Below are 24,544 nucleotides of genomic sequence, written 5' to 3'. Positions count from 1 at the left end.
TGTGATTTTGGTAAACGTTCATCTTTAAAACCATATTTTAATCGCACACGGGCAGCCGACTAGAACCATTGTTTCGCATGGCTTTAATGGTCACACACTTACTGAAGGAATCCAAATCTGTCGGTCACTTTATAGATAATGAAGCCTGCATCCTCCCATTGATCATCTTCTGCACCTTCATCATAGCCCTACAAAGATAAAAGTTTAATATCTAATTATTTGGAGGTTTATTTTTAATTTTCATTTTACAGATAAACTTTATTTCATCGTTCACAGGAAATTTACAAAGTCGCAGTTAAAGAATACAATAATGATGATTTTGAAAACTTAACAATTTAAGTAAATATATTAAACAGATAAGTCTCTAAAAATTAAGATTGTACAGTATCTTGGTAGGGATAAACAAACTTCTATAGGGTTCGTATGTGTTGATGATAACCGGAGTATACTGCTCTATTCAATAAAGCTACAGACAATTACAGAATTGAGAGTATGGGGTGAAGTGAACTTTTTTTGTCATTACACTATTTCTAGTTTCCATTATAATCGAGTCATTTCATTTTGCGATAGTATCAGCGATTCTATGAAAATGCTTTAGAATTTTCCTGGAACTGGTAACACAGTTTGAAGTCATTGTAGATACTGTATCTCAGTAACTTGGCATGAGATTGGCCAGAAGTTCTGATTAATCGCAAACAAAATGGAGAAATTAAAACTGAGGTGAATCAAAGAATGCTCCACAATAGTCTAAAGTAGCTTTAGCGTTGTTGTATTACAACTTTATGTTTATACCTTATAATTTTTGTAGTAATTTTTAACAATAATCCAACACAAATAAGTATAGAAAGTTAGAGTTGAAACTACAGATAAAGATAATGCGATTACAAAAGTATCACACTCTCCATGAACCAGGAAGATACTACTGTACACTGTTCTTTAGTAGAATAGAAATTAAGGATGTTTTTAACAATGGAATCTATCAATGCCTATATTAAACATGACATTATTCACAATAGCGCAAGTCTGAAAAATACATTCCATATGATCTTTACATTGAAATATGTTTTCTACTAAAAACTAACCATTTTTACTAATGATATTTTCGTGAAAGGAAATCGAAAGAGACACAGATGAACAGATGTGGTACGGTTGGTTGACTGGCTGATATTAATGTGCGATTTAGTTGCCCATGCTTAGGGCTACATATAACCTAGTTTTAAATCTCGCAATCATATAATGTCATGAAGAAATTGAAGAAGATTTTCGAAATAAAAAGCTTTCGTTCTTATTACTTGTTTAACGATCCCAAGATTACTATTACTTTCTCGTTTTCTTGAGCGCGTCGGATACACTTGGGCAAATTCGGAATTCCTTGACTTTTATCGGTTATTCCTAAAGTCTTCTTCAGTACATACTTGGTGTTGAATGAATTATAATTATAGCTCAGGCCTTTAGCATTTTTATCAGTATCCGTGACATTAAAAATAGTAGCACGAAAAAGATGCATCCACGTAACTTAAGTAGTACGGTTAATATGAGAGCATAAAACAAAAAGGAAGGCTGGTGGCTGGCAAGAAGAGCTCAGGGCGGAATCATTAAATCCCTAAAAATATTATATTATTTGCTAGCATTTATAGATAAATTTTAATGATATTCTATCTCATAGAATTAGATTATAGAAAGATTAATCTATCAATTAATTAATCTATCAATGAATAAATGCAGTGATTGTATGTCGCCGGTGAAAGGTCAGGTAAACCAACCAAGTGACAATGGTAGAAACAGCGCTGTACTAACAATATACTGTACTACTGTATCCAAAACAAAATACTTTTTTTGAATGAAATAAATTTGTATCATTTGTATACTGTACGTAGTGTTTAATGCAGACCTATTTACAGATAACTGTATAACTTTTACAAAACAAAAAATTACTGTACCTACCCATGTTTTTGGCTGAATTTCATTATTATCTTTATCTTTAATCATGATCAAACAATTATAAATTGACAAACTGTTAAACCGTAACAATAACATTGACCACAGTATAATAATAAAAAGATTCACTATTTATAATGATGATAATGATGGATTGCCATACGTCATAAACCACAGGCAAATTTAACCACAGATATTGGAAATATTCAGTCTAATTACAGGAAGAATTGTATTGTATTGATATAATCCGAATTGTATTTAACAATTGAAAAAGATATGCAATGATACACGTACTGTAATTATATTATACAGTATTGAATAAATAATTTTGAATTTTTTCAATTGATTTCATTTGATTGATTCATAAATCAAGAAAAACTAGATTTTAACTACACACATCCAAGAATAATTTCCCAGATTTTGTTAAAATTTAAAATTTAAAATTTCAATCAATTGCCTCCAACATTTTAGTCTGATTCCCTTAAACTATTACGGAATATTACTCGTCCTATACTGTAGCAAGTCATTAAAAACAAGGTCTTGGTCAACTTTATTCACTTCCTCTCATATCAATGTTTTAAACCAATTAGAGTAAATAACACATACACCAATATACATATCGTATCATGAATTATGGTAATAAAGCTGTTGCGTTTAGATAGCTTAAACTCATCTGTTATCGTAAACAATTAGATGCAAGTGAAATATTACACAGCAGGTCATATTTATCTTTTAAAATAAAATCTTACAATATTGCTTTTTTGGTTTATGGACAAACATTAGAGAAGTTTTATTTAAAATTACAGTATATATTTTTTTCCTTGGATAGAATACAATATTTATTTGGTCAGATGGCAATGGTGAGTAAAGCTCTGTCTACACTATCACACTTGACATGTGTATGTGACAAAAACGAATGTGATGTGCCCATAATATGGACATGATGATGTCACATCACTACCATATTTGGCACACCACACTTTTTTGATAGTGTAGACAAAGCTTAATATTAACCTGGGTAAATAATCAACATCTACTGTAATAAATAGTAATGCGCAATTTATCAAATTTACTTCGATACTTTTTATTGTAGCAGTTCTTTCTAAATAAAATAGTCACCAACTTTATATCAGTGAAGAACATCATTAATATTCATAAGCATTTTTAGGGCAGGTAGCCAATCAGTGCCTTCTTTTAGAAGAAAACTGTATTAGGAAAAAACAGTCTCAAAACATACAGTACAGTAGGTCAAAAGTCATAACCTTGATATGACTATACCATAACATTTATTATATCATAAATTAAATGATGCGGTTTAGTAATATCCGAATAGAAAGCTTGGCTATAATACATAATTGTGTAGGGACATAATAAACAATAGTGTCCTATATTTTTGCAATATTTCTGTTTTTGAAATCTAAACTAATGATGTTTATTCACAGTGAAGATCTCTGTCTCTTTATTATTTACAGTAAAGAAAAAAAAAGAAATTACAAAAGTTCGTTTGTGGTCAAAGCATTCATAATGAATTACTCGGTCAATAGTATTTCTATTTGAAAATTAAGATCACTTGCGTTGTTAATCTATCGAAAGTTAAACCTTTTAGTTTCATTCATTTTAATGAACAATATCAACAAATGTTGCAGTCAGTATTGCAGTAGGTGTAGCATAGCCATGCTACACAATACCATAGCTTATACATTCATAAAATGGGATAGCCAAAAACGCAATACAACTACTGTATGTACTCCAAATTTAGAATGATGAGCAGTTCGTTGCAGCTAATCAAAATTGTTTAATGAAAATGTTCCTGGATTCAATCCGGCGCCCTAAGGAAAATATCGCGAGCATTGTGTCTGCTTTCACATCGAACATGAATTCGGTCAAGAGAGCTCATTCATGCTTACTGTTATTGGAAAAAAAACCCCTGTACTATTTCAGCAAAGAAATGGCTTCTTGATCCATCGCACCAAAGTCTGAGTCCGAATTTTGTACAGTTTAAAATTGTTTGAATTTTATGTGAACGATCCATGCTTTACTACTAAACCCATTTTCCACAATGTTTCTCTCGGGGCATCGGACCGAATCTGGCCGTGATGTGAAATCAGCTTAAATAATATAGTTTCATGTTTGATTAAGGTGTTCAGACAAGATTCTGGCATACATCTCCACAATAAATGTTCACGTAATGCCTATTTATATTACAGTTGGCCTATAGGTCTGTAGTGTAGCAAGACTGCTAGTGAAATTGTACTACTTACTATATACAAGTTATACAGTAAATTAAGGCCAAGTGTGTTTCCACATAGTTTATGGATGGCATTTATTTACTTTATAATATAATGAGTTCAAAGGTACAATTATCAGTCATAAAAAACAGCATCTTGTATACATTTATTAATCAGTGTGCCCACACATTTGATAGAAAAATTAATATTATGTTTAAAACAATAAACATACTATACTGTACACACCCTATTTGATGAATATGATACTGTACTGTATATTTATACAATTATTGAACTATAAGGACTCACTACTGTAGGTCCAATGTAAAATGATGACAATTGATGGGTATTTTAAAACTCATCATACAGGATATTACACACCAGATTGTTTTCAACTTTTGGCACTTACACTGACAGAAGTACCTGTATTCCTATACGATTGTTTTTATGCATTTCTTTCAAATATAGATTCAGCCAGTTAAAACAATTAGACCTACTGTCATCAAAGAATTTCATATACCTTTTTACAGGTTAATATTTTCTCTACGTTTTCTTAAATACTGTAGCTCTAAAAAAAGAAAACCGTATCTTTTACTAGACCTGTGTTTTTTAAGCTCTACACTATCAAACTTTATGTGACAACAAAAAATGTGATGTGCCCATATGGACATGATGTCATATCACTACCATATTTGGGCTTATCACTACCATATTTTTCGTCAAACTAGTTTGATAGTGTAGCTTTATATCAGATGTATTTAATTTGTGAACAAATTATTTTATCAATTTGTATTTTTACCTTTATAATTGTCCCTGTCTTTGGGTGTGTTTCTACTGGATGCACCCGAGTGTGTTATCACCCACAGAGTACAACAAAAGGCTGCTTCAACCATACATTGGGTTGGGTGATCTGTATTGTTGAAACTACAGGTCTACACAATAAAGCTGGATTATATTTTGACTATCTACCAGATCAATCACATAGTTTTGATGGCTGATTTTTATACAAGTAATTTTCTAACTGGAAGAGTTTAAAGCCTTGTCTACACCATCAAACTTTATGCGACAAAAAAAAGCATGGATGTACAGTTTCTGAAAAAACAGTTTATCTGCGCTTGGAGTAACTTCTCCATAATCTGAGTTACATTGGAGAATGATACAGAAGTTAACTAATAAGATTTGGATCACCTTAACTGCGTTCTACAGTATGCTATACTTTGGTGCGTGTGAACACAGCATAACATGAGAATCAACCACTTTAACTATAGTTTTAATTCCATGAAATATGCAACATACTGTAGCGTATTAATTATTTTTAGTTTTATACTGTGTTGCACATGAAAAAATAAAGGTACTGTGTGACCTAAACCAGGAATGTAAGTAGCTACTTTCGCAATATTTATGTTACCAAAGTCAACTACCTGTTCACATTTACTATCTGTAGTGTAGATTACCAAAATAACCCAACGGCTTTAGGTCGCATTGAGAGTGAAGCATCTTGCCTAGGGTTCAATCAGTATAGTCAGATAGGCTCAAACCCATGCCTATCACATGTTAGTTCTATAGTATCATTATACCGTAACCATCACTCCTATTCACTACTGCTGATGCTAATGTCTTGACCATCAAATACAGTATTTCTGTACTTTACTCACCTTTGCATATTTTGATACAATCTCTTCTCTTTCCTTATTGGCCCTTTCAATTAATTCTTGGTCCATAGTATCTAAAAATATAAAAGAATATCACAATGAATATTATAACATATCATTCATTTTGAAAATGAAAACAAAATTAACTTTAAATAATAAAAAGAAAACTGCCTAATTTGTCCTTCTTTAGTATTCTTAACATAGATACAGTACGCAAGTGAGTTGACCAATCACAAGTCACAGTTTGGATGATCCATAGCGTCATGATTGGTCAGATTACTTACGGTGGACTTACGTTATTGTATCGCGTCCAAATGGGAACCAAGCTTTAGGAACAGATTTCAAGAAAGCAAACCTATATTCCCCACTTGAAAAGGCTATCAAACTTGAATACTCTCATCAGCAATTTTCAAATAATGTTTAACTATAAATGAATCTCCTTCTGAAGTAACATTAACATCCCAAAATAACTTGATACATTGAAGTATCCAATTAGCAGAGGCTTGATGATGGTGTGACTTTCAAATTTCTCTGAATTTAAACCTATATAATCAGTTTACTTCTATCATACAGTTTTGAATTTCTATTGTAATCTTGTTTTTCAAGATGACTAGAAAGCATGGCAGACGTAGGAGGCATGGCTGATGTAGGAGGCATGGCGTGCGTAGGAAGGCATGGCCGACTTGGAGGCATGGCGGACGTAGGAGGCATGGCGGACGTATGAGGCATGGCGGACGTGGGAGGCATGGCAGACGTAGGAGGCATGGCGGACGTAGGAGGCATGACGGACGTAGGAGGCATGACGGACGTAGGAGGCATGGCTGACGTAGGGGGCACGGCGGACGTACAGTAGGAGGCATGGTGGACGTAGGAGGCATGGCCGACGTAGGTGGCATGGCGGACGTAGGAGGCATGGCGGATGTAGGAGGCATGGGGGACGTAGGTGATGTGTGTATGGAGAAGAAGGAGAAGTTTTTAAGGGGAGAGTAGAAGTGATGGGGGAGTATAGGCTGAAGGGATACCAGAGCTCCAATGCTTAGTGGAACGATAGGAACGTAAAATTGATCAGAAACTACCTGCAGTATGATAGATGTATTGTTGGACAGTAAACAAAAAACAGATTTATTACTGGCTCCATGGGGCAGTTAAAAATCTTAGGGAATTCCCCTTTTACTCAATTCTACTTCTAGCCTTACATAATTCCATTTTAAAACCAATTTAAAATTTACGTTATTTATACAACAGTATTAGGTACAATATGTAAAACATGGTATGTAATACAATACGTAAAATTAATATACTTTTCATATTTTTAAAATTTTATATTTAGTTCTGTGTGAAATATTTAAAATACATTTTAATGATATTCATATTTTTATAAACAGAACATGCTCGGATGTGATGATACACTTCCTCATTATAAATTACAACTTGCGCTAATTAGAACAGCTGTGTAATAAGGACCAATGCACAGTAATAAACATAAATACACAAACAGAGCCAGATGGAGTTTACAACTGTATGTTGTGACCATTACAAATCTACTGTACAGTGTAAGCTGTGTATGGCTGCTAATGATATACCGTATTCATTCGAATAAACGCCCCGCTTTGAATAAACACCTCACTCTAATAAATGCAACCCATAGAACACCATTTTGAATAAACATCCATTTGAATAAACATCCCATGGCATGAAGTGAATGATGAAAGGTTATATTTCAACGAGGCGAAGTAACATTCAATAAACATGAAAAGCTTATTGTACCGATTCATGACCATTAATAATAATGCTGTGAAAAGGTGATACTTCTATTGGATTGATGAAGGAAAACTTTTAACAGAAACAATACAATACCCAACTACTGTACCGCATCACCTAATAAATCAAAACATACAAGCCCAGCATCTGGCAAATACTACAATCTCATTTTCATTACGAGTGAAACTAAGCCCTAATTTGATCAATTTCTAGGTCATGACTTCTTCATGTGTAAAGTAATAATGGTTCATGGACTTCTTCTTATACTCCTTAGGGCTTTCACGGTTCTAAATGTCTATGGGTTGAATCTTAGAATTCTCCATGGTTGAATAAAGCGAAATAAAGCATAAATAATGTTTATAATTAAACTGCGTGTTGAATAGATTCTTAAATCAATGTGATTTATAATTAACAAGACTTGGGGAGTTCATTCCGAGGCTATAATAGCAGACCCAATGGTCAATCAATAATGGAGTTTCGGAAAATTTGATAACAAAATGATAAACAGCATTCATTTTAATGAATGTATACAATGAACATCTATTGTTGATGTTAGTTTATGCTCAGAATCACAGAGTATCGTTTTTTTGTGTCTGAAATATACTGTGGATAAGCAATAGACAATTGTTACGGCTCTCATCTGGCGTTCATAACACTAGCAAAAAGGGGGAAGATTTACCATTTAGCTAATCTGTATTGCTTTGCATCCGTGATTTTCCCCTTCAGTTAAAAACCGACAAATAAAGAGACAAGACCGCAATTAACTGCCCAAAAAATTAAAATGCAACATGCAAAATGGTTTTACTATGCTAAAAAAAACTGTACAAATCGCTCACAAAGTTTTTCTTTATCCCATTTGTTAACATTTTGACTGAATTTATTTTAAAAAAATAAACTTAATTGTGCATTAAATTGCATCTACAGTACATTTTGGCCTGAACTTGAACAAGGTACACAGTAACACTAACAGTGAGTAAAACTGTTATCATAGTTGATTTTACATCTATGATAATTAACCTTTAGATGTTCCAAATATAGTTTGGTATGTTAAACAGATAGCCAAGGTCTGTGTCATCACTAGCACTGCAGCAACACCCATAATATACTGTAATTACCACACAATACAATATTTGCATGGCTTGTTGATATTGCTACACTTTATTGAAGTACAAACTTCACTCTGATGATAATTAGAGTATTTTTTATACTATGTGAATAATTTGAATCCAATATTGACACTATACTATATGTAGTAAACTTTCATTTCTAGATTTGATAACACAAGGCATTGTCTTCTGATTGTGTTCAACCCTGCTGACGACATGCACATGAAATGATTCTAAAATAAACATGTTCTAGCTGATAAGTAATTTCCTACATTTAAGTAGAGAGCATTTACTTACTGTAATTAGAAGAAGTTGGTAATACCACACAAAATCTATTCTTAACCAACTGCCTAATCCAGTAGGCGTGTTATACAGTAATTACAATTAGGCCTACAGTAGCAAGACTATAGTAAAATATTAAAGTAAAGATTATTTCATGTACTTTCTTAATTTATTTATAAGCTGATTTGATTCAATGAAGCAGAGTATTCTTTTTCAGTGGCAGATTCAGGATTTTGAAATAATGGCCTGCTGATGTGTTCTCTTTTTTGTGCATTGTAAATTACTAATTCACATAGGGGAGGGGAGGCTAAACTGTAAGGCCATGCCCTTTATACCCGCCTACAGCTATTATAGTACAAGTCAATATCTCACCATCCATGTTTGATAATATTTGATTCCTCATTGATAGTATTTAATGACATCTATTAGAGTACTTGTTGGGAACAGTCAGAATACCTGTATTTAAAAAAAGAATTTAAAATATTAATTTCGGCATAAAATGATTAAAAATACCATTTGCCTAAGTATGAGGGCGCAGCAACTGACTAACCTATGTATGTATACTTGCACAATTGTGCACTTACACAAAATTGCAGACATTCCAACCTCCAAGTTAACAATTTTGGTTTACAAATTGCTAATGAATTTTTGCAATTTAACACATTTTTAATGGATTTTTAAAAACTGATTTGACATGTTTTAAACTCTCACAAACTAACTCATGCAATCTGTATTTCGATGTTTACCAGAAATCCTAGATAAACTTCTAAAAAAAAAAAAATTCATACACAGTAACACATGGGTTTCAAAAATGTTTTATCAAAAACTAAAATGTTGGGAGATTTTGTAATATCTGAAGATTACATGAAAATTTGGGAGGCTCAAGGAGAAATAGGGAGGGTTGGAACGTCTGCAATTTGGAGACAGGCTGTGTGTTTTGGCATCACTATATTACCCACAATGGTAGGGAGGACAGCAAGGGGAAAAACAAAGAAAAATAATGTTATTACAGTATGACTTATGTTAAAATTATTATTAAGAATTATCTCTAGTTAGTAATAGTATTTAATGTTGATTGATTTAATATTATTATTAAGGGGGCACTATTTGACCACCATGAGAGGTGTGTCATTTACAAGGGTTCCTTAAAAAACCCTACATGGTACGTTTACCTCCATGAACAATGGTGTGTCAATGTCTGTCACTTTATCACAAAAGGTTCTCTAAAAGGTCCATCACTAATCAAAAAATTGGTGCGTCATTTTCATTTTATAAGGCAAGTCATTTTTTTATGCATAAGGTACAGCGCTAGCACATCGAATAAATGACGCACCTCTCCCAGGGGGTCGTATAGTAGGTACAACCTCACTCCAGTCTGAGTCAGTCTAACAAACATTAACAAGTAGGCTAGGCCTAGTCTTTTGCTACTAGGGTAGCACGTGACATAGGACTAGGCCTAGCCCTTCTTGAATGAATATTGGGCTTGCTTGTCAACTAACCAAAACCAGAAAGTAAAATTAGGCCTAGGTAGGCTAGCCATTTTTATTTAAAAAGTATCATGCCCACCCGCCCATTTTTCTGGTGGACAAAAATATTTAACATTTCATTTGATTGCAATTCATATTTTCCAATTTCATTGACAAAAATAGAAATAGCAATCCAATAATAACTTCCAATACTGGCTACATACGACTGAGTTACATATTTCAGCGATGTGTTTTTCAAAATGTTACCTCTTAATAATATATTTCCTCCAATTAATTAGTGTTACCCCAACTAGGCCTATCGGCTATAATCACTTCCTGTAAAGGGTAGAGACCAGGCAGGGCAGAAGGCCTATTCCAACAAACATAAACAGACCGCACACAGAGAAACAACCAAAGTGCACGTACGATCGAGGATGTTTTGTTTTAATTTCCAAGTCAACCAAAAATCAACCTTTCTCCCACATCATTGTAAATCCAGTGTAAAAACAGGTAGTACGTCAATAGGATTTATATTATCAAAAGTCCTCAGAAAATGTAGAAAACAACCAATTTAATTCGCAGCATTTCTTGTGCCTACGTACTAAGCTGCCATCTTGGAATCAAAATCTTCCTGGTTTTCATGTCACGTGACAATTTCAGTGGTGGCGCTCTATCAAATAAAAGTTTTAAATAAAGGTCTCAATTAAATAAGTGCAAAAATGGAGACCAAATTTAAGGCATGTAACTTTATTTTAAGTCAAGAACAACTACTGTATGTGACAGATAATTAAAAAATGATATAGAAATAATTAAAAAAGGATATAGAAATAAAGGAAAGGTAAAAACAATAATGCATTATGGTATAGTATTACAGGTGGCTAATAAATTATCAAAAGTAATTGGCTACCATATTCAAATTATAAAAATTTGCATAATTGAAAAGAAGAATACAAAGAACAAGAGACTTACCTGGCATATGAATGTCCAGTGAAAATTCTTGAGGACATTTCTGGCCAATGATGAAACACTATTATTAGGCCTAGGATTCATTTGTAGAAAAAATCCCTTTGTTTTACTGAACTAAATCTGTTTGTAACATGGGATGTGTAAAATATTATGTGCTAAAACAGTAAATTTGTCTTTACTGCTTGGCCAACATTAATGAAATTGTTATGATCACCTTATGGTTCATAGGACCAATTATGTTTAAAAAAAAGAGGTTCAAAATTTGATCATTTAAAAAAATAAAATCGTTGTTTCAGTGTAGAAATCTAGACACATATTTTGCTTCAACACAAGGTTTTCACTACCTCCATGCTTAAGGTTACCAACATGTTTTTTGTAGGTTATTCCTAGACTAAGTCTCAGCTCTAGCACCACCAGCAGCATTTAGTTAGCTAATATGACACGCCATGTATGTCAAAAATGTTTCTTTTTCTTTTTAAGAACAATCTCTGTCTAGAACCTAGGCTAGTTTAGTCATAGACTTTTCCCCAGTCTCCAATTATTGTCTTTTTTGTTAGTACAGTACTCCAGTCGGTTTTGATTTTTCTCTCTGTGTATCATACATATGAAACGCCATGTGTGCCAAAATGTTATTATTTTACGAATATTAAATCAAATCACCATCTAAAACCTATATGAGACTAGGTTATTCCATGAAGAGTGTAACATGTGAGAAATAGCCACGTATGCGCGAGGCCTAAAAAAATTGGCCCTCATGCACGAGACTCACACATGATGAGTCAGCTGGCAGGTAAAAAGCTCTGTCTACACTATCAAACTAGTTCGACAAAAACAGTGTGATGTACCCAAATATGGTAGTGATATGACATCATCATGTGAATGCTTTTATTATTTCTTTTTCTTTATATCTTTGTTCTTTTTTGTAAATGTTGTTGCTTAACCATACCTTGATGTTAAGGTGAATGTTAATAAATTTTGAATTGAATTGTCCATATGGGCACATCAGATTTTGTTGTCACATAAAGTTTGATAGTGTAGACAGAGCTTAAGAATATGGTGCATCTTTTATTATAAGTACAAACATCGACAACCAAGTTCTTAATTTCTTGTTTGTTTTAATAGCATTTTGTATTCACACACAATCACAAGCGAATTGAAAGAATACATCCTATTTATCAACTAGCATTTCGGACACATAAACTACGATCGTCACCAACGCCAAAGCAACACATATTTGACGCACATCTCGACAATAAATGAACAGCTTTTATACGTGTGCGTCAACTTTGTGCTACTTTGAAGTGTCGCTAACCAATTGAGACTTTAAACAATAATCGAGTAGATTAATAAATCAAAGGTCTTTACATTGACCATTAATCATTAAAGTCACAATCAACATGTTTTATTTCGTTGTAATAACGCCCTCAACGACAAAATCCAATCATATTTTAAGTGGCTCTATTTTAATTGTTCTTGTAATATGTACATTAAAATTTATACAGTGTACATACATATACACATGCCTACTATTTCCACTACTGTATTTACATTCAACAGATATCATAAATATAATTAGTTACATTAGGTCAAATTTAATATATTTTTTATACTTTTGACTACCATGAAAATGATTTAATATAATTTTGTATAACCATCTGAAAAATATAATATTTTGTAAAACTACAGCTACGAAAAACGAAATTAATTTTCGAAAAAGTGAGGTTTAGGTGCCAAATGTAAATATAGGATACCAGTAACAATTCAGTTGGTGCTGTTAACATTTTTGTAAAACCAAGAAAAAATTACAATGGGTACATACATAAATTAAACACATTTTCTTATTTGATTACATTATATCAACATATCCCTCCTATTGATATTATACATATATATATATATAACATATTTTGAATGCTATAACCACATTTGATAGTTATTGTACAACCATCAACTACCAATAGTATCTTATTATTTTTCCAAATCTATAACTACAATATTGATCTTTTTCCACATATGGTTTTCAACATTTGCATTAAAAAAAATACAATACAGGCTTAACATACTATACAGTTTTCTATTTACAAATAAAATTGTTATAACTCAAAGCAGAACAAAAAAACAACTGCACAGAACAAACGCAACACTTTCTATGAAAAACATAGTGAACAATTTAAAACTATAGTCTACTAAAAATATAACACACCCCCTCTATTGTTAAACATACTGTACATTTAATTATACTGTATCAACCACACCTTCAACATATTTCCTATACAGACAGTAGAACCCCATTAAGGGGACATTTTGTTGGGTCCTACAGGGGTTTGCCATAGAGTTCACGAGAAAGTGCCCCTCTCAATACAGGTTTGCCATAAAACGTTCATCGATCCTTGTTTAATTTCATGTGCCCCCTTAATAGAGGTGTGTCCCCTTAATAGAGGTATGTCCCCTTAATAGAGGTGTGTCCCCTTAATAGAGGAGTGTCCCCTTAATAGAGGTTTCCCCAATACTACTACTGTAGGCCTATTCAATTTGTTTTTACTATATTTCAGCAGTAAATAAAGTATTTCAAATATTGAACAAATTGAAGAAAACTTGTACTACATTAATTGTTAAAAAATTAAATATGTTACTGAATCAATCATGACAAATTTCAATATGCAGCCACAATATTAACAATGTGATATAAAATATTATTAAAGTTAGAATGTGCTTAAATGTCACACTTTAAATGTACCAAATGACCACCTCAATTTGAGCACTACATCAGTATAATAAAGATATATTTATTGTGCTTTTACGGTCATACAGTAGAACCCCCATTAAGGGGACACCTAGGAACACAACAAGTTTCACCTTAATAGGGGTGTCCCCTGAATAGGGGTTGGCCATATATTCACCTTGTTCATTCCACAGAAAAGTATTCCCTTAATAGGGGTGCCCCCTGAATAGGGGTTGGCCATAGTGTTAAAACATATACAGTACTGACATTTGTTCGTTTCATGGAAAAATGTCCCCTTAATACGATTTCTACTGTATAACCTGAAATGTGCCCAATTTCCTTAGGCCTATACAGCTACTGAATAAGCACTGTACACTTCTTCCACCATTTTTCCTAGTTTATGATAAAATCATAACAATAACTATAAGAATATACAATGTAAAGTTTTGTTTACTATCAATAAAATTTAATTACTTTAATATCTTAAGTATTTATCAAACTTCAATAAGCAAAACTTAAATCTAAAATAAACATCCACGTTTCTCTGTTCTGCTTCTTTTTTTTTTATCACACATGTCATACAACTACAGTATTCTGTTGTCTGTTATTAACACATATTCAATCAAAAATATATATACCGTATGTTAAATAACAGTAGACAACAACACATATTTATTTAATAAACAATTTTTCAATTCAACTATTATCTTACAGGTAATATTTAGATAATAAGTATAACAATTATTTAAAACGGTAAACAACTGATAATTAAAAAGAATATTAATGGAAACTTGCAAGCAATAATAAGTTACAAAATATATATTTAATTTTAATCTCAAGGAATTTGACACAAATTAAAACTTGTGAATTGGGATGAAAACCTCCCTGGTCCTTTTCCTCCACTATTTGTACTGTGCCCCTCCCCTAATTATGTTTGGCGTGTTTCTCATAAATCCGTTTTCCGGACACAATTTTAAATGTTTAACCTCAGGAATTTTACACAAATTATAACTGGCAAATTGGGATGGACACTACCTTGTCCTTTCCCTCCACTAATTGTACTGTACCCCACCGTCTAATTAGTTTTGCCGTGTTTCTCTCTCATAAATACGCTTTCAGGTCAAAATTACATTTTCAAAACCAGATATTACAAAACAATTTACACATTTGGTTGTTGTCTATATCTCCTTTGCTTCAGCCAATGACTGTATTTACCTATGCCTAAAACTTAAAATAATATGAATGAAATCTCTATACATTTGTTTAGAATTTCAAGGAATTTTGAGTCTTATATTTTTTCTTTGTTTACAAATAAATTCAAAATATTTTAACATATGAATTCTTATATAAAACGGAAATATAGGTACTACTAGATTTTTTGGTAATATTTTAATTAATTATAATACAGTCGATTTAGTGAACTGTGACCTGTAAGTAAGCATTATAATCTACTAATTTTTAGATATAAAATTAGTACAATTAAATTAGATATCTTTTTGCGTTATCATGCTTTTATACAAAGTAGTACAAATTCTGCAGAAAATTATAGTATGCAACACAATTTTAATATTTGAATATTAATAATACTTTAATAATTATCCATTAAAAACAGAAACGAAGGCTACCTAACGAGTACACTATAAATGTAGTACAAATTCATATTGAAGAAATCGTAATAAAGGCATATTCCTGTGTGGGTATAAGATTCAATTGTGGTATCGCACTTTTCAATGACAAAATCCTACCAAATGAATGCCAAGTAGTAGATGAGCTCTTCACGTTAAATTGCAATTTAATACGCTGGAAACGTTTAGTGGATGCCTAATAAACATTTTTATTCTAAGGTCTTATGCAGCTAAATTCGCATTCACACTGGAATTATTTGATAGTCTAACCATGACCCGAGGAAGGGAAATCTTACATGGTGTCCACACATGGATTTTCTTGGTAAGTTTTACCCAGAAGAAGAATTTAAGCTTAAAGCATAATATATGTGACTCATTAAGTTTTACTATTAAGTGATAGTGTTCACACTGGATTTTTTGGCAAGGTTTTACTGGCCACACAGGTATTCTGTGAAAATACTTAAAGTAAGTCTTCCAGTCTGGAAAAGTTAAAGGCTGTTCGCACAGGATTGAATATAGTAAAAATTTCTATACAGTAAGCCTTTTTGTACTGTTAATGGTTTTGCCTGGCTACATATACATTTACTCAATTACTTGAATGGGGCGACCAAATTACATGCATTTTATTTGGGAGACGTATGCTATTAGTATTATACTCAGAGCTTCGTTCGATCTTTTTATCACATCGTCCACATGCTAAATAAGGTCAAGCCATATCTGGACACACTTCTGTACCTTTGGCCATAATCTGGACACACTTCTGTACCTTACAGCTACAATGGACAAGATTTACAATCAGCTAATTCACCTAAATAAAACATGCAACTGGGTTTATTGCCCAATGAAACAGTAACCATTGATTGTATAGACACTAGATATAATATTGAATTATAAAACTATAAATGTAAATTTACAATATACAGTAGCATCATTACCAAGTTTAGCGATAAGATAGGAATTTATTACAGCATTATAATTGATTAATAATACAGTTGAAATAAGTCACTTTATGTATAGTTAGCGGTATATTAATCACAGATAAAATTGTGAAAATTAAAAGTTGTATTAGTATATAGAAAATGTCCATTGAAATTATTATTTTAATGCAAGTAAAAAAAATGTGTGAAATACAAAAATGTAAAGGGTGCCCTCTCTTGACCCAGTGGAGAAACTGAACTAAAACTAGCATTAAATCATGTTTAATAAATTCAAAGCATTGACATTATACAGTATGACTTGTTTTAAGTAAGCCCAAGTAAACCAAATAATAAAACTTATTAAAATGAATATACAAATGTTGAGTAAAATTAAATCAAAGAAATTTAAATGATGATGATTGATGATGAAAAATGCATCATTTATAAGATGTACAGTAAATGGAATATTTTTTTATTGAATATATTTAATAAATTATAACATTTATAATGTTATTCTCCTTAGGTGTTTTGTACCAAACACTCAATCTTATCTTATTACATAAATAATTGCATTAGTTGCATTGATATTATTAAAATGTACGAAAATTACTTATTTTTAAGAGAGACAGAAAGAGAGGAAAAGGCAATCTTTTTTGTACATTGGAAATACTGTAGATATGGTACACATTTATGAATAATTAAGATTAATAATATGCATAAATTTACATAATGAATCCATTTATCAGTATCATAAGTCTTACACTAATGTACAGTTATTCAAAATATCGCTACATCATAAATTACACGCTAAATAGATCGGTAAAAACTGGTATTCTTTACATAAGTATAATATATTTTTCTTACTCACATTACATCCTTAACAATACTTTCATTTTAATCTCCTCAAAAAATGTTTGTTACAAAAATTACCTTTATCATATTCCTGCATTTCTTATTTCTTAAAGCTCCCATTCCATCTGGCAGTTTAGAGCAGTAATGAAAAAAGGAAGACAACCAAGTTTAATCTATTTGTATATAATAATTTATTTGAATTAAAAACTATTAATTATTAACAGTAAATATTTGACATGTGGTGTTGGTAAATACATAGTTAACATTTGGCGGTGAGGAACGGGAGGGGAGGAGGGACAGACAGACAGACACACAGTAAGTCGTCTATTTCATTCTAATGACCATAAATTAACCTATTCTATCTTCATGAATATTCATGTTCATCTGTTGAATACGTAAATTAGGCCCATTAGCCCTGCAGCAACCATAGCTACTGTGCCTGGTGCAACGATGGGGTCTGATGATCCGCCTTGCCTTGGACGGAAAAACTCTACAAATCCAGCCTAAAAACGAAAAAAAAAAAATCAACATTAATACAAATACAATATACCTTGTCTAGGAATAATATTTACACCTTTTTTAAATAATGAAATTGAGTAAGTGAAATGTTTTTTTCATTTCATACGCATCCAACAGCGAGCAACTAGCCAATTACAAGATGGATATAAACTATATTATAAATAATGTTATAGTCTTATTTTAGGTTTACGGAGTGGAGTTGAAAGAGTTGTGAGTTACTGTACAACCATGGCACTAGGTCAGGATTGAACCCTGGACATTGGGATTGGAAGGTAAACACATTCGCCACCAAGCTACAGCTACACTACTATGTATGTGTGTGTAGGTGGGAGGGTTGTCTACCATGATGATAGACCCATAGAAAACACTGCACTCCACAATTTCAAAATTCATTAAATGTGCTTTCAATTGTGATCTACATTCTATTCGAGATTTGGCTTGTTTCCAATATGACTTTCATAAATGAAATTTATAATCTGTCTATTTTTACAATAATTGATAATTTTATGATTTACTATAAGGAAATTGTAAAACAAAGAATTAAACAATAGCAGTTTAATTTTACTGGCAAACTATTAGTTGTGTTTTTAGTTTCATTCAGATTTTATAAGATTGCTCGGAAAACATGAATCTCGATTCTGACGTCGAATGCTACTCATTTACCATATTTGGTAATAATTAAATATTCCTCTCTCAATAATCATTATGTTAATGGAATATACTATAGCCATCGAAAAAAAAAAACATGCATGTGAATCTCTGGACACTTATCTATCTATTTTATGAATGTCATAGTGAAATTATGAGTATAATACGAGATAGGTATGTTAATAGTTTGCTTTCATGCTTGTTTGTCAATGAGCAGAAGATTTACTAAACTACTATTTTATTTATGGAACAAAAACCTTCATCTGTAAAATAAAATAATAAAATATATTTTCTAGTACTTTTAATTTATATCATTTTGAATTTTATTATTAAATATTTAAAAAAACGATTGTAACATAAATTCAAATAAATAGGAATTTATGATTTTATTATTAAATATTAATAAAACAATTGTAACATGAATTATTAATTATTTAATACCAAGCATTTTTCTCACAAAAAGTGTCTACTGTGTAAAAGTCCACCATAAATTATGTTTTTTATTTAATATTTGATGAATGAATAAATATTAAATTCTACTGAAGTTGAAAGAAAAGGTGAAATTTGAAATAAAAATAGTGTTGATTTGGTGCAAAATGTCAAACAATCATATAAATCATGTTTTATTATGAATTTAATTTTATATTTTTATTTTAAAAATGTGTAGAAATAAATTATCAATTCATTATTAATAAATATTTGTCATAATAAATATTTATGTCATTAATAACTTTGGCATTTGACATTGAAAGTCACTATAAATTAATACAGATATATGTAAAAATATAAGATGAAATGTAGAGTTTGAAATGACTAATGTATAATTTGATTGCATCGTTAAAAGATATTAAATTTAAATGTAAAAACTTTAATTACGAACAGCTTGCCATACTTCAAGCCTGACATATTATCATGTGTCTCAACTTTGAACTTACCCATCCGTTATTTTGTGACATCCAATCACTTAAATGCTGTTCTATATATCTCACAGTCCAGCCTATTACGCTAGGTACAAGATTTTCAAGCTCTTTTGAGGCGCAATGTGCCCCTAGTGTCCCGCAAAAAGTTAAAAACGTGGCTATTCTACCCCACGAAATATCCAAGCCGTTCAATCCATTTGTAGGATTTTTAAATAGTTCACTAGCTAGGTCCATAAACTGTGCGTATAATGTCGTAGGACTTATGTTCAAATGGTGACAACATTCACCGAAAAATTCCTTCTGGCTTTCTTCAATTTCATGACCTGTGGAAAATAATTATGAACTAGATTAGTATTCGGAAACCCTTAAAATATCTGCGAGTTCAATCAAATTGTTTTCATCAGTGCGGCAGGTGTAAAGTGAATCGTTACATACTGAATTACGAAAGGTTTAATGATAAATTGCTGTTTAAAATCTTTAAAACCCAAGATGCATTGTAAGATATATACTCCTATTTCTTTCTATTTTTCATTTATACAGTTTAAGTACAGCAGACCCTTCTTTTGGACACTTCTCTTCAGGAGGGGACTCTATTAAGGGGACAACTATGCTAAAAATTACAGAAAACCCTAGTATGAAGGGGTCACAATACAATATTGTTCTCCCAGAGTTCCAAGACCATAACCAGCACACAGGAAGACGGACTCCTTCTCTTTACGAATAGTGTACCAAGTTCTATATTATGGACTGTATGTTCACAGGACCAATGGCATTATATCCTATCTGAAGGATGAGGCAATGAGAGTAAAGTATCTTGCCTATTAAATACATGATCGTTATTGCTAATAATTTAATATAAATTTCTCAATAGTCTGTAAACTGTGTAAGCTATATGGATAAGCTATATTATACTGTAAAAGCATATTGAACAAATTTTACAGCTGGAATATAAATTATAGTTAATCATTGTATTTTTTTATGTAAAAAGAGATAAATGTATTACACAATTCATCAGCTGATTTTAATAAACATATGGAGAGGCAATTAAACATCATCTGATTTTTGTTGACATGTGGGATAGATACAAACTGTGATTCGATATCATTTCAACGCCCAGACAGCTACTAAACATTATTTATAATATTTGTAATAAAGCTTAGAAGAGTGTATTGTCACATGTCACAAGTTGAACATGTGACTACGTGGAAATCCCCAACCATCAAAGCCTATGTGAACTCTGTAAAACTTGATACCAAAGAAGATGACGTTCATTTTGTCTTGATGTCATTTTTACATTGTCTAGGAACTTGAAGAAATAAATTAAACGAGGAAGAGCAGTTGGTTGAACATAATTTGTCTCATGATACCATGTCTCTTGCTAAATATATATATAGTGGGAAAGCCCTACTTGGGTAATGGCATGGGAATGGTTGAGGAAGACTATACTATTACTATTAGGCTACATTTTCAACCCAATTTATTTTTTATTTATTTAAACCTATCCATGGATTGGTTAAATTTACCGAGTAATGGCTCTTTTATAAAAATGATATGATGAAGTGGCGATTCAGACTGCCCTCAAAGTCTATAGCCAATCGAGATTGTAGGGTTTGAACAAACCTGTCTTTTTCATGAAATGGCCATTTCATAGAGACCAGTAACAAAATGGCTAGTAGTTAGTAGGCCTACAGTAGGTACTGAAGTATGAATCTGAAGGCTAGTAATTTTTACGATACTTTATTAGAATTAATCTAAACAACCAATCAGAAGATTTGAGATGACTGAAAATAAAATAATATAATAAAATTTGTTTATAGTCCTGGTATTAGTTGAAGATCTTGTGACACATGCTATTGAATTTAACTTCCCTCCCCCACCCTTTTATTTATTTATATGATACCTCCCATACTTACATATTCTTCTAATAGATGCAGTCACTTCACATGGCGCCTCTATGCTGACATCTTCAAACTGGGCAAGGCTAATACCATCTTGACGTATCCGGTGAGCAACATAATCTCTTACGTACCTATTGGTTGGACTATCGTTCATCTGCAAAAAAACGATAATTTGAAAAAATTAATTTATAGCTAAGAATGCGGTCTTTTCTCTATCGAATTTAATTTGTGGACATTGCGGTATATCTTGTTCTGTGTTCAAAGGCAATCCGATATACCCCTGATAATAATTTGGTGAGATGGTATTTCTATCTATTGTCTAACATTACATTTTGAAAGCTATCAGAGTTATTAAGTTGCATCAGATTTACTTAAAAACCATCAGATTTTTATCAGAGCTAAGTTAACTTATTACGCAAGCACTTACATGTAGTAACTTAGATATAATCTGGATTTCCGTTCTATGCCCTCTTAAATCTGATGCGTGTGAGTACAACTAAACGTTTGTTACATGTAAATAAAAAAGAAGGGAGTGGGGATTGGCTTTTAATCAAGCTATGACTGATGGATTCAAATATTGAAATAAAGTATGGTAGTATGAAAAGGCTGTAAAACAACTTTTCCAAAAATGAAGTAAAGCTGAAAATGCCTCCTGGCCTCAACGTTCATTCTTGAGAATGCTCTAGGCAAGTACTGTAAAGTTGCAGCCTTTACCTTGCCATGAAAACCCTCAACAATATTGAAATAAACTGGTACTATATATGGTACTACTGAACTATTTCTGCAGTCAACTATCCAAAACTAGGTTCCAAAAATCAAACTTTTTCAGAAAACCCAGACATTTAGCCCAAGGGAGTTCAGTTTCTGGAGAACTGACTGTATTATCATTATTGTATTATATATCATCATTGCTTTTTTTTCACAGGTATTCTCATCAAAATACTGAGTACTCATTCATACAGTGATGTCAGAGTTTAGCACCAACATGAACTTAATCCTTGATGAAAAATTGGTTCCACTGCACTTTGCGGAATAATAAAAATTTATGAATTATCATCTATTATAATATATTTTCAGCTTTGACTTATTTTTGTGTGTAATATTGACAATTTTGAATTTGCGTAATAATACTATAAAATATACAATGCAAATTCTTAAAGTAGTTAATTTGGTATTATTAAGTAAATATTACATTTCTTATGTGTAGTATTATAAAAATTTATTTATTATTATAATACAGTATACAAATTTGTTGTCTCATGTACACAGAAAGCAAATTTATGATAAAACATTTATACTAGTGAATTAAATTACTATTGATTTTACTACAAAATTGATCGATCAATGTGCACATTGCATTTTAATGTATGGATTTTTTGTTGGAATTTCCAGAGCATTCAAAATAGATTTGTCTATTAAGCTACATTGACAGACTGTTGCATATTCAAGAAGGTATGCTACTTCACAAATGCCATGATGGTAAAGTTCTCAGATAACTAAATTTGGATGACAAGTTTGACTTGACACAGTTTTTGTATATGTCTGTGTTCACACACAGACATATACAGTTTTAAGCCAATCTGAATCATATCAGAGTTAACATAACTAATAATAATAATAATAAACTTTTATAAACCGCTATTTACTGATGTCTCACAGCGCTAAAGAAGCGCAAGAATTATTGAAAAAGTTGAGATTTTAATCCATGTCGTTCTCAAATAATTTGTATCTCGGATAGGTTTCAGAGGTACATCCGATGTAACATTATATCATATGTTTGAACCCAAGTTAAATTGCTTGACTGTATTTAACTCCGATAGAAAAACAGAGAGTGTGAACATACCTGTTTAGCTATAATAATTTACCATTTGAACATCAGCATAACATACTGTATGATGATGATGATGACGATGATAGAAAAAGTATTTTTGTGGTTGGACAAAAAGAAAAAAATTACATACTGAGCTACTCTATTTTTGGCTAATTCCTAGAATCAACCAAGAGTAGTATTCTACTACTGCTACTCGAATTTTAAAGGTTAAAAGGAGGTTTAAAGGATAAATTTCTCCTCTCAAAAATATTGCGAAATGGTAGTAATTGACATACCTATGAATTCAGATGTAAATATTATTGAAATGTTCTTTTACAAAAAAAAATCCTACAGTATATTTTGAGAAATGTTTCTCTTCTTTTAATATAATATATTATTACACATCCAATAAGAACTACAAAAGTTCTACGTACAAAAATATGAATAATGAAAAAAATTGCAAATAATAATTGAAGTGCAGATTTTTGTTACCCCCAGGTTGACGTTGTAAAGGCTTTCCAATATGTGTAATTAAATATCTTCCTACATATGCTACTGGTACATTAGTCTAATGTCGTATTGCTGATAATCAATACAGTATTCACGTAACATAAAAACAACATTTTAAACAATAATATATTATGGGAAATGAATGTGTATATTGTTTTTGCTTTATATATTTTAGATGTTTACAGAAAAGAATTTCCGATTTTTTTTATGAAATAAGAGCAGCGCATAAAATAAAAACAATAAAAGTAGTTACTGTTTGGGAAAATGTTAATTTGCAAATTATTTTTAATTTAAAAACAATTATTGAAGAAATAATTAAGGGATGGGCAATGTGTATAATTTCAATATAGTTATTTTTTCATATCATTTCTATTGATATATATTTTGATATTACAAAATTAGAATTTTCAATAATGTGTGGTACTTAAACAAAATTCCTAAGAACTACCTGTACAACAACAATGTATCAATGGTGTCACATTAGTGATATAAATCTGTTCGCTGATATAGTTTTTTTTGTTCGGGAAAAGAATACAAAATTATGTAATATAATATATATAGGTCAGTGAAGATACACGACAGCTGATGCGATTCATTCTACTTTAGTTAATGCGGGTGAATATTTTATCGCCATCTATCTTGCAATGAGAAAAAAAGTGTGAAGGTTTTTGCGAGGAGGATGAGGGAATAAAATATAGATATATCATACAAATGCCAACACTCC

General features: G+C 31.5%; 2 protein-coding genes across 8 annotated transcripts in view; both read right to left on the bottom strand.

Annotated features, from left to right (window-relative positions):
* Positions 1 to 11,080, bottom strand: part of LOC144848274 (USP6 N-terminal-like protein) — a 36,538-nt gene extending 25,458 nt beyond the window's left edge. For 3 of the 4 annotated variants that reach the window (XM_078704989.1, XM_078705004.1, XM_078705009.1), the window contains exons 1-4: positions 10,860 to 11,080; positions 9,340 to 9,423; positions 5,822 to 5,892; positions 103 to 188 (exon numbers count right to left, since the gene is read on the bottom strand). In XM_078704989.1, coding sequence (XP_078561115.1) covers positions 103 to 188; positions 5,822 to 5,892; positions 9,340 to 9,370 — 188 coding nt within the window. In that variant the 5' untranslated portion in view covers positions 9,371 to 9,423; positions 10,860 to 11,080. Of the gene's footprint in view, positions 1 to 102; positions 189 to 5,821; positions 5,893 to 9,339; positions 9,424 to 10,700 lie in introns of all 4 variants that reach the window. The other variant, XM_078704996.1, reaches the window with a different exon arrangement.
* A 1,414-nt stretch (positions 11,081 to 12,494) lies between these two features.
* The window catches only part of LOC144848658 (apoptosis regulator R1-like), a 45,125-nt gene continuing 33,075 nt past the window's right edge, over positions 12,495 to 24,544 (bottom strand). For 3 of the 4 annotated variants that reach the window (XR_013613902.1, XR_013613904.1, XR_013613905.1), the window contains exons 2-5: positions 21,516 to 21,654; positions 19,618 to 19,925; positions 16,513 to 18,018; positions 12,495 to 16,481 (exon numbers count right to left, since the gene is read on the bottom strand). Coding sequence is in view for 1 of the 4 variants with exons in the window: in XM_078705498.1 (XP_078561624.1) it covers positions 17,896 to 18,018; positions 19,618 to 19,925; positions 21,516 to 21,654 (570 nt within the window). In the remaining 3 variants the exon portion in view is untranslated. Of the gene's footprint in view, positions 18,019 to 19,617; positions 19,926 to 21,515; positions 21,655 to 24,544 lie in introns of all 4 variants that reach the window. The other variant, XM_078705498.1, reaches the window with a different exon arrangement.

This window comes from Antedon bifida, chromosome 1 (assembly GCF_963402885.1).
Source record: "Antedon bifida chromosome 1, ecAntBifi1.1, whole genome shotgun sequence".
Taxonomy (NCBI): Eukaryota; Metazoa; Echinodermata; class Crinoidea; order Comatulida; family Antedonidae; genus Antedon; species Antedon bifida.
The sequence above is the reverse complement of the archived record's forward strand: the minus strand, read 5'-3'. Positions and strand labels throughout refer to the sequence as shown.